The sequence below is a fragment of the Xenopus tropicalis genome, chromosome 8 (genome assembly GCF_000004195.4).
Source record: "Xenopus tropicalis strain Nigerian chromosome 8, UCB_Xtro_10.0, whole genome shotgun sequence".
Lineage (NCBI taxonomy): Eukaryota > Metazoa > Chordata > Amphibia > Anura > Pipidae > Xenopus > Xenopus tropicalis.
In genome coordinates this window covers 48953663-48965759 of record NC_030684.2, presented here as the reverse complement: position 1 = coordinate 48965759, position 12097 = coordinate 48953663, and the positions used below count along the sequence as shown (strand labels likewise).

The 12097-nt window shown below is 36.7% G+C and overlaps 1 protein-coding gene across 2 annotated transcripts in view; it reads right to left on the bottom strand.

Annotated features, from left to right (window-relative positions):
- stag2 (stromal antigen 2) overlaps positions 1-12097 on the bottom strand; it is a 60081-nt gene that overhangs the window by 26850 nt on the left and 21134 nt on the right. Inside the window, exons 2-6 of one of the 2 annotated variants that reach the window (XM_002931787.5) lie at positions 10161-10298; positions 8755-8811; positions 1627-1702; positions 770-916; positions 393-489 (exon numbers count right to left, since the gene is read on the bottom strand). In XM_002931787.5, coding sequence (XP_002931833.2) covers positions 393-489; positions 770-916; positions 1627-1702; positions 8755-8811; positions 10161-10204 — 421 coding nt within the window. In that variant the 5' untranslated portion in view covers positions 10205-10298. The remainder of the gene's footprint in view (positions 1-392; positions 490-769; positions 917-1626; positions 1703-8754; positions 8812-10160; positions 10299-12097) is intronic. The other variant, XM_031892062.1, reaches the window with a different exon arrangement.

Below are 12097 nucleotides of genomic sequence, written 5' to 3'. Positions count from 1 at the left end.
GTGGCTGTGATCAAGGTTTCCTTTAAGGTGTGTGTGCGTGCACAAATTTTGAGGCCAGTTGCACACAACTGGTGTGGTGTGCACAAAGATCTGAGCACAATGTTTTTGAAAATGTGCAAAAGTTTAAAATGTGTGCACAAAAGAATTATTTCTGTGCACATAGCCAAGAAGAATTTAGAGGGAACATTGGCTGTGATGTCATTTACTTGACAGAAATCTACCTATCTGTGACGGGGATTTAGGCCATACATTTGATCATTGCTTGGCTGAAATCCACCTGTCACCTCAAGTGAGACATAGCCTGAAAGCTGTAAATCAATTTAGCTTCAACAATAAAAGAAACTTCTGGAAAGATTGGGAAACAAAAAAGCATTATAAATGTTTGACCTTACCTTTACATCCTGAACACTGAATAAAGAAGTTTATAAGGTCAAGAAGAGCTACATCTTTGTTGTGTTTATATGCTTCTATCCAGTCATCTACAACAGACTTAAAAAAAAATATATATATATTTATAAAATCCATTTGTATGAAAATAAAGTCAAGAATACGCTCATATTTTGCTACAACACTGAATCAGCAAATATGCGATATATCCCAAGACTACCTTCATATTTTATTTGTACAACTAAAGAGGCAGGTTAAATGCACTGCTTACTTTTTATGTATGGACATGCAATTGTTATGTTTATGCACTTTAAAGATGTATAATGCTGTTTAACTACAGAAAAACAAATGGGTATGGGGGACAGAATGTAGTTTGTTTTACCTGCATTGCACTCTTGCCCATTTTTACCACCTCGAATAGCATCATATTCTCGACTCCATTTTGCTGATGATGTCCATTCATCCAGTTAGGACCACCAGGTCTTAATAGTCCACCTTTGCCTTTCTCAGTGTTGCCTTTCTTTCCTTTCTACAACGAACATGAAGAAAACAATGAGTACTTATACCAATTATAAAAACAATTCATCAAAACTCAAACATATGCAAAGTAAAATGAACATATGAACATATAAGTTTATTATAATTTTTTTGCATATAGTAAACTGAGCAGAACGAAATGCTGATTGGTTGTTACTGGTAACTTTATTGAAGCTTGTGTCAACATTTTTAATCTTTTTTAGCTCAACCCCAACATTTGCTCAGGGCTCTTCAAGTTAGAAGTTTGAAAGACTTTTGTATTAGTCACCACAATGTAGTTACAGGTGTATCTAGGGCAGTGATCCCCAACCAGTGGTTTGTGAGCAACATGTTGCTCCCCAACCCCTTGGATGCTGCTCCCAGTGGCTTCAAAGCAGGTACTTATTTATAAATTCTTGGCTTGAAGGCAAGTTTTGATTGCATAAAAACCAGAAGTACTGCCAAACAGAGCATCCTGTAGGCTGCCAGGCCACATAGGAGCTACCAAATAGCCAATCACAGCACTTATTTGGTACCCTCATGAAGATTTTTCATGCTTGTGTTGCTCCCCAACTCTTTTTACATTTGAGTGTTGCTCACGGGTAAAAAAAGGTTGGGGATCCCTGATCTAGGGCAACACAAAAGCAATCACCTTGAGTTGGGTTCCCAAACACTTTTTATGTTAAATAAATAAAAAACAAATAAATTAAAAAAAATGCATACTTTTCCTTTGCCTTTTGTGATTTTTACTTCAATATCATCGAAGTCTGTATCCGATGACAAATGCATGTCTGACTCTCTAAAACAGAAACATATACATTACACACAAAGCTTTTATGCTCACAATTCCTAATGAGTATGTAACATACAGATCGGAATAAAAAAAATCACTGCACATAGTATACATTTATTTTTTTTAAGTACATTTTTGCAAATAAGTGCCCTTTAACCAAAGAGAACCAATTAATTATCTTAGCTGCCAGGCTTGGCAACAGAAAGGCAGATTGATCCTAAAGTATAAATATTATAAATTCATTCTAGCTTATGTTCAAACTTTATTCTATACATATTCCAATCTGTCATTTAAGCCATTCACTAACTGTTAGCAAGTATGACTAACAACCAAAAAACAATTTATGTTTCCAAAACAGCAAACCAAAAAGAAAAATACAAAATAAAGACCAAATGCAGTTCGTTTTCTTTTAACCCTTTCCCTGCCAAGACCGTAGGTACTACTACCGCCGGTGCAGAGAGACAGATGTGCCCCCAACCCCTTCGGCAAGGAGCCGAGGGAGTTGGGGGGATGGTCCTGCGATGCGATTGTCGCAGGACCATCCTACAAGCAGCAGATGCGATCGCATCGCATCTGCTGCTTGTACTGCTTCCTGCTTCCCCCCTGAGCCGCCTCCCACCTACTTCCTCCCAACGGCTGCAAGATTGTTGGAGCAGGGAATCGATCTGACCTTCAGGACAGGTAAGTGTGAGTTTATTTTTATTTATACACACATACAACACAATTTAGCACAGGTTTGTTTTTGTTTTTTCCACTTTGCACACTCATATACACTCATATACACTCACTCATATACACTCACTCATATACACACCGTCACACAACTTTTACATGTGCACATGTATACACAAACTCTCAAAAACTTTTTAAAATGTTTTTTTTTTTTTTTCATTTAACTTCTTTTTTTTTTTTATTTCCCCCAAAAACTGTTTATTTTGACAGCGTGACTATTGGATCAGATATTCTAACCACTAATTACACTGTCATGTGACTTATTTTGTTGTTTCATTGATTTGCACAATTTTTGTGGTTTTATTGCATTTTTATCCCTATATTAGTATTCCTGACCTGTTTTTAGCGTAGCTTTGCCATGTGTAACTTTGGTGTACAACAATAACTTTACCTATTTTGAATTCATCAGAATGTGTACTTTCCAAAAATATATGGTTTTGTGAGGGTCTGTGTATAGTTAGGGAGGGTTTACTGCACATAATACACTGACAGGGGGCTCTGTGTGCAAAAGCTGAGTTGGCAGGCGAGAAATCCTTATGCGCTATTTTCATTTTAGGGTCAGTACACACCGCAGACTTTGGTATATCTATGCATATTGGGCATCAAACTGTTCAGTAGACCTCTGGTGTTCCTATTTGGGGTGACTTGCCTTTGTACGCAAGAAATTGTGTGAGATAAATACAGCAAACTGCAACATTTTTATGCGATTTTCTGAAATGTTATAAAAACCACTAACTTTAGGAAAGCTTTGCAGATCGGTACTTTGGTGTAGAAAGGACGCTTTACCCTTGTTGGATTTGTCAGAATGTGTACTTTCCAAAAATATATCACCCTACATTTCTGCAGCTTCTACCCCTCATAAAACTGCCGTGTGTTTATGAATTAGGTAAAGATAAGCCATGAAATTAGTGTGCACAAGGTATATTTGGGGGTCTCTAAGTGCCATGTGCTTTGATAAACCTATGTACAGTGGGCATCAAACTGTTCAGTAGACCTCTGGGGTTCATATTTAGGGAGGTTTGTATTGGTACCTAATGACCTGTATGCTGCATAGTTGAAGTTTTGAGGTGATTTTTGGAAATGCCATAAAAATCGTCAAACTTATGAAAGCTTTATGGCTTGGTACTTTGGAGTAGAAAGACATGGGTACCCATTTTAGATTCGGGGGAATGTGTACTTTCCAAAAATATATATGACTTTCTGGGGTGAGCGTACTTTTTACTAGCATTATCCCACATATAATGATGTAAATGTGTTGATTTTGCAGAAACTGAAATGACAGAAATGATAGATCATATGGGGGTATGTTCACATTGGGGCCCCTACATGCCACATTCTTAGGTAAACCTATACATATTGTGTATCAAACTGTTCAGTGGGCCCCTGGCGTTCATATTTAGGGTGTTTTATCTTGGTACCTAATGCTATGAGGGAGATAAGATGCTGGAAACTGGAAGCTTTGAGTGGATTTTTGGAAATGTTATCAAAATTGCCAACTTTAGGAAAGCTTTGCAGCTTGGTACTTTGGATGTAGAAAGACATGGGTACCCATTTTAGATTCGGGGGAATGTGTAATTTCCAAAAATATATGACTTTCTGGGGTGAATGAACTTTTTACTAGCATTATCCCACATATAATGATGTAAATGTGTTGATTTTGCAGAAGCTGAAATGACAGAAATGATAGATCATATGGGGGTATGTTCACATTGGGGCCCCTACATGCCACATTCTTAGGTAAACCTATACATATTGGGCATCAAACTGTTCAGTGGGCCCCTGGCGTTCATATTTAGGGTGTTTTATTTGGTTACTTTATGACCTTTAGGAGTTAAGATACTATAGACTGGAAGCTTTGAAGCGATTTTTAAAAAATGTTACAAATTTTAGGAAAGCATTGTGACTTGATAGTTTGGAGTAGACAGACAGTTGTGCCTATTCTGGATTCTCCAGAATCTGTTCTTTCTAAAAATGTAAAATTTTCTGGGATGAACTTTCTGTTAGCGGAATTTTGGGCCTTAAAATCTAAAGTATGCAGCTTTCTGGAGCAGTGCTTTGGAAATTTGGTAGTTTACAGCTGGAGGGTTTTGACCTATACAAGTGAGAAATCTCCATAAAACTATATATATTTGGTATTGGCACGTTCAGGAGACATGGGACTTTCCAAATCTGGTGTATTTTCATGCATAAAATATTTTTTGTTTCTGGTATATGTGTTTATATTATGGAAAATATTTTTATTCATTTTTTAGACATTTAGAAGCCTATATCTTGTTACAAAATTGGAATTACACAAAAATTCTACCATATTTTAAAAGCTTAGGTTGTCCTGAAAAAAACAATATATTGTTTTCCTGGGTAAACTAAAAGTCCCCCGAGGAAAGGCCCCTAAAGTCAAACAGTGCGAAATGTTCAAAAACTGTCTGGCAGTAGAAGTTCCACTTTGTCCAAAACGGCTGGCAGTGAAACGGTTAAGAATATCATTGTCTAAATCACTGATAATTAGCGTCAATGTCTGAAAACCAAGCATAATAACTAAGTAAGATGTAAAATTTTTCAAATTAAATATAAAAATTTGTTTGCTCTTTTAAAAAACAGATTTTGGGGGGGGGGGGGACCATTTTCCTATGACAGTATTGCTTTCATTTATAGACGTTGAACGCTTAGTTCACAAAATCACAGAATATGTAGATATTTCCTAATTAAAATAGGCAAAAAGTATGTTCAGCACAGGCTCTATTCACTGAATTAATATATGATGTGCAAAGTTAGCTGTGATTTGATCACCATTATGTGCTGTTGCAGTAAACATAAAGAAAATCTGTTGAAAGATTAGTTTGGAGCATTACCATCGCAGTTGGTATAAAAACATGTTACATGAGAATTTATGCATGGTGCCTTGGAAAACTATTCAGACCCTTTAACAATTTGCTCATTGTATTGAATAAATGAAAAGTTGTTCATTGTGTTGTTTTATTTAAAGCACTGACAATTCCTTTCCTCTGGCATGGTTTTAAGTTGAAAAAACACATAATGAAAAAAAATAAAAGCAGTATGCAGAGCTCTTGATACAGCAGACACATACCTACTGCAAAATATAGTAATAGTGGTGGCATTATGCTGTAGTCTGCATTTCATCAGAAGGGACTGGGCTTCTTGTGAAATATGAATTCATGGTGATAAAATACAGCAAACTAACCTAATCTAAGGGTAAAACGTGCTCCTGGTAACATTTAAAAGGCGCTAGAGATGCTATATTTTATATAATAAACTGACCGCACTAGCCAAAAGTTTCAGCATCTCTATAGCAGTAATGATATAGGTCTTTACAATTGTCACAGAAGCTCCCCATCTTAGATTCTGTTTGGGACAGTTCCAGAGCTGCCATGTTATCCAAATCCAAATGAATAACTAAATAGCTTTATACTGTGACATTTATATTCTATAAATACAGTATGTCGTGCGTCTGTCCCCAAGTTCAGTTACTGACAGCAGCACAGAGCATGCGCAGTGAATCAGCAGAAAAGAATATGGGGGGCTACTGGAGGCAAAGACCTTCCCTGTTAAAGGGTTGTGGTTGCCTTGGAAGCCCAAAACATAATGTACAACATTTGTAGCCTATTTCTTTAGTTATATCCTTTCATTTTTATAGAACTCAATTTATTGGCACACCTGTAATAAAATCAAGCTTTATTTCAACCACTAAAATATGTACATTAAAATACAGAAAAATAAGGAAGTTTAAAAATAAAACCCTTTTGTACCTATCAATTCGGTTTTTGCAGACCTCAGTGAATACTTTCACTGTAAACTGATATAATGTTACATTACTTAGTTGCTAATTCCACACATTATAGGCACTTTTTATGTAACAGTTTATCTTAGCTGCAGGTGAAATTTGTTTGATTGTAACCAATTTCACAAACCTCAGTTACTCCTTTTCCTGAGAGGCAGCGTGTTACTACATTGCTAATTGCATACGCTGTTACCTCTTTTAAAAGTAGCAATTACCTTGGTTGCAGATAGGGGTAGCTTGGGAGACTATTATAGCCAATCAAATTTTCGCAACATGAATTTACAAGAGGTACAAGGTAAGTATAATGTAGCTAGTTCTGGTTAGCTACTTTGTGTGGAATTAGCAACTAAGTAATGTAACATTATATCAGTTTACAGTGAAAGTATTCACTGAGGTCTGCAAGAGCCGAATTGATAAATAGGTACAAAAGGGTTTTATTTTTAAACTTCCTTACGTTTTTCTATATTATAATGTACAGATTTTAATGGTTAAAAATAAAGCTTGATTTTATTACAGGTGTACCAATAAATTGTGTTGTGTAAAATTAATTGTGTTGTGTAAAATTAAACAAAATAACCTCTACTAAACTACACAATGTCCACCCAGTGAACTATTGTGCGGGGTTCTTCTTTGAATGTATTTCTTTAGTTCAGCTTTAGTTTAGTTCTCCTTTAAGAGCTGAAATTCCAGTTTCAAAATCAAAAAATCAAATCTCCTAGTGCAGAGAGAGCAACTGTGCTCAGGAAACAGGAAGAATTGCCCCTGATATTTAGAATTTAACATGCAATGTTTCGTACACTTAAGTGCTAATAAAAAGGTCAAAAGCTATTTTAGAGTTTCTAGACACAAATGGGATAAAAAAACACTTTTCTAAAACTGACTGAGGAATAATTTATTTGTAGTTCCTGGACAGACATTACCTATTTATGTATAACATGGTTTTCATTTTTCAGTTACTGGGGGGGATACATAAACATTAAGACACACGAAATCAAGCTGCACCTATTGCAGTTACATCCATTGCAATCAGTGAACACTGCAAGTGTATTTATTATAAGCATCCCTGAATCTAAATGATCTTGTAACCTAATTTTAAGTACCAGCATACATTCCAGTTAAGGAATGGATGGTGTGCCAATAACCATAGGAATGGATGGTGTGCCAATAACCACAATAGATGAAACATGTTGTTCATTTTGTTATTTAATTTAAGGCACTGAAAATTCCTTTTCTCTGGTATCATAAAAATAAGTGCTGTTTGTATGTATGTATGTATGTATTTAGTAATCACTTTAGTAAACACTTTGAAAATGATTCCCACTCCCACTCAGCACATGTGTGCATGTTTGTGCACAGGAAGGGGGCAGGAATGTGCATGGGTAGCATAGAGTGCCCATTTAACTTCACCCTAACCACCAATTGTGTCTTACCATACATATTTGTAGTAGCCTAAAAAAATTATAGTTGCCTACCCCGTAGTAAGAAAACAGTGGCGAGGTGTGTTAGGCCTATGGCACACCTAAGGGCATATTTATTTAGTGAACTTTAGTACATCTGCCAATTAGTTTAACAGGACAGCAGACTGCACAATGCCACAATGAAATGAATTCTTACAGGTAACAAAGACGTTTTGCCTGCCAGAGCAAGTAGGAAGATTTAACTCTGCTCCACAGCAGGCCATAATATAAGCTGACAAGAAAACAAATGGTCACACATTTCCAGAAATTTAAATTATTCCCTGCAGGAAAGCCAGATAATCTGCCCCTGCCTTAAAAATAATCTTAATAATGAAGTTAGGAGAAAGGAAAATGTACAGAAAAGCACCTATAAACTTGAGGAACCTATCCTAGTGTGAGTGGCCTAGCACTTGCAGAGGGCACTTAAAAAAACAAAGTGTGGGTTATGTTAGCTTGCCCACCTTTAACTGTCCCCAGACTGTAAGACACTGCATGGTACAAACCTGTAAGCCCCTGCATTTTTCACACCTCAGACTGTAAGCCCCTTGTACTACATTAGTATTGTGCATCTTAGGAGTGGTCCTGATTGGTTACTTGCATGGCCCTGTCTTCTGCCCTGCTCTGCCTGCCCTGTCATCCCTGTATGTAGCAAATCCTATAGAATCGCCTACATGTCAATCAGTTACTATCTTGAAGGTCTGGTCGAGTATTGTCACTTTACAGTGAATTAGTAAGCAAGTTTTCCCTCTACAGATTCATGATGGACTGTGAACTCAAGTAACGATTCTCACTAATTATCATGCAATTCAGTCAAATACTAGAAAAGCAAGAGCCAAGACAAAAAGGTGCTAACATAGAACAACTGAGATCAAGTGACATCATAAGCGAAATACCTTTTTAATATACATTTTGACTAAGAACCATAAAGTTAATGTTCAGTAATGATTGCCCCACATTCTAAAAATAAAAATTAATTGCTTTCTAATTTGAGCTCACATTTATTCCATCAGATAATAGCAGCACTGACAATTCCGCTGCTATTGTGAGTCAAAACAATTATTTGAAGGACATACCTTGGTGTAGCATTGCAGGAAAGTGGACCCATATCATGGAGGGAGGGATCCAGAGGTCTGGTATAAGAGGAAACAAATGCATCTAATTATATAGTGAAAATGTAAACAAAAACTTGTCAACCCATCGTAAGGCATTAGCCTTAAGGTATGGTGTTCCAAATTATGGAAATATACTGTATCCAGAAATTCCCAGATACCTAGCATAACAGATCCCATACCTGTACTAAATTAACAGGATGAGTTATTTTGTTAAAGAAAAGTTAGTTCTTTTGCTGACATCAATTAGTGAATGATAAAATGTGTAAAATACTGAAAAGTGGATTTTCTGTAAGAGTTCTGTCTATATGTGAAAAGAGTTCCCAAGTATACTTGGTGTGGTCCCTGATCGGACGGTGCCTATGCCCGCCGATGTATGCCCTAGGCCAAAAGATAGAATTAGCCCATTATCAGCCACCTTTAGGCTGATGCCACACGCGGCGTAGGGCTGATATTTTCGGCAAGCGGAAAAACGCTTTCCGAAAAATCAGCCCTACACCTGCTACTTGTGCCTGTACCCGAATGAATGGGATACGCTCGGGTGCAGGCACAAGTAGGAGGCGTAGGGCTGAATTTTCGGCAAGCGTTTATCCGCTTGCCAAAAATTTCAGCCCTACGCCTCGTCTGGCATTAGCCTAAGGTGGACATATCGGGAGAAGAGCCACTCGCTTGGCGATCTCGCCGAACAAGTGAATCTTCCCATGTATGACCACCTTTACTTTGCAGTTGTTTTAATTAATTTACCCACAATTAATAGTGTATTTCCACAAAATTCAGACTAACTTTACTTTTTCCTTAACATCACCTTTACCATAATTCTCTTCAAAAGGCACAATTAAAGTTCTATTTGAGCAGATACTTTCACTTGGCCAAGGCTAATGCCACACAGGCGTATTATCGGCAAGCCGAAAATGGTTGCCGAAAATAACGCCATGCGCTTGTACCTGTGCCTGCACCCGAATGAATGGAATACGCTTGGGTGCAGGCACATGTAGCAGATATCCGACAAAAAAGTGAGACTTCATATCTTCGGGCATTCCATTCATTCGGGTGCAGGCACAGGAAGGAGAGTATGGCACCATTTTCGTCAAGCGTATATTTTCGGCTTGCCGAAAATGTACGCCATACGCTAATTGTGGCATTAGCCTAAGGACATTATAAAATTGGAATTGTATGAAATGGAAAGTTATGTGTTAGCATTTAAGCATATGATTAAAAATTTTTAATCATTCTTAAATCATTCAGCCATCAATATTCAAATCATTCTTAAAATATTAAATATGGCACTGTGTAAAATCTGATCCAAAATAGAAGTAAAACCCCAAAATACCAAAACAACTTGAAAAGAATCAATATTAACACAAACTTACTGGAGGAGACCGAAGTCAGCTTGTATTTCTGGAGCGGCTATCATTTCTTTATCATCTTTTGGAAACCCAACACCCTTGGAATTGTTGGTTCATAAACCTTCCAACTGAAGTAAAAAATACTGTCAGTCCCTTGTGGATCTACAAGTAAAAAAAGTTAGCATAAATTATGCTTAACGATTAATGCAAAATGAACAACAAAACAAAAAAACACACGTGAAAGCTTTTCTATTGGCACCTTTATGAAAATTACGGTGCCAACCACAATACAGGATATCACTATAGTTGCACATATGGTGAACAAGAACCATAGACAAAAATAGTTATCATTCTCTCATAAACGTCTATTTCTCTATTTAAGGTTATACTCTTAGAAGTCAAGTTACATGCTTTAAACAACCCAGCACAGCGAAAGATACATGTTGCAGCCAAGGGTAAACACATTATCAATTATTAAAGTGTTGTGTAAAATTAAATATATGCACACCAACAAACTGTTCAAATACCAAATAGACAACCAAACGAAACCGTATACCAATATATGGGACAACTGAATAGAGGCATTCTCTCCTCTTGAACTACAATGAGTAGGACCTCTCTTTAATAAGCTTATCATATTGATTGCTACTCCTATGGTGACTGCACTGTAACAGTAGAATTATATGATTAGTACAGTTGGACCTAGAGAGCACTGTACTTCCCCTATCCCTTTCCCCTGTTGTATGACCCCTTCCTAACTTTTTGTATACCGCGCAACAAAGTATACACAAAGCGAATGTTATACAGTACAGGCATGGGACCTATTCTCCAGAATGCTCAGGACCTGGGGTTTTCCGGATAAGGGATCTTTACATAATTTGGATCTCCTACCTTAAGTCTCCTAAAAAAATGATTTAAACAGTAATTAACCCCAACAGGATTGTTTTGCCTCAAATAAGGATTAATTATACTTTAGTTGGGATCAAGTACAAGGTACTGTTTTATTATTACAGAGAAAAAGGAAACCATTTTTAAAAATGTGAATTATTTGATTACAATGGAGTCTATGGGAGATGGCCTTTTCATAATTCGGAACTTTCTGGATAATGGGTTTCCGAACAAGGGGTCCGATACCTGTATTATTTTAAAATGACTAAAGCAATAAAAAAAATTTTAAAAAGTAATTTGCGACAAATGCAAAATATCACAAATTCACAGTTAAACAAACTTTTTAAGTACACACAACAAATGGTGATGGGCACAGACAAATGTAAGAAAGTTTGGCCACCTATCACTTTTAACATAATAATATATATTTTGTACACACGCACTAATATCTCTGAAGTTGACAAGACGGATTTATTTAAAAGAGAACAAATGCCCATGCAGGAGTGTTGTCAAGGAGGACTAGTGAGCACTGCATCTGAAAAGCTGCAGGTTATTATTCGCTGATTCACTGATGACTACTAAATTCCAAATATCGAACATTGTCAATGCTTTTGTGCTCTGGATATTTAAGTACACGTACGGGATCAATTATCTGGAAACCAGTAATCCAGAAAGCTCAGAATTACGGAAAGTCTGTCTCCCATAGACTCCATTTCAGTCAAATAATTTAGAATTTTAAAATGTATTTCCTTTATCTCTGTAGTAATAAATCAGTACCTTGTAATTGATCCCAACTAAGATATAATGAATCCTAATTGGATGCAAAAAAGCCTATTGGCTCTTATTAATGTTTTATTGATTTTTTAGAAGATTTAAGGTAGAAAGATCCATATTACAGAAAGACCCCTTATCTGGAATACATTTGGTCCCAAGCTTTGTGGATAATGGGTCCTATACCTGTACAGCGATACAAAGCACCAATAGCCAATGTGCAATTCTCCAGTCTGCCAAAATATGCCTGACAGTTTTTACATGAGAAAAAAGAAAAAAGCCAAGGCTTGCCACACACAGTA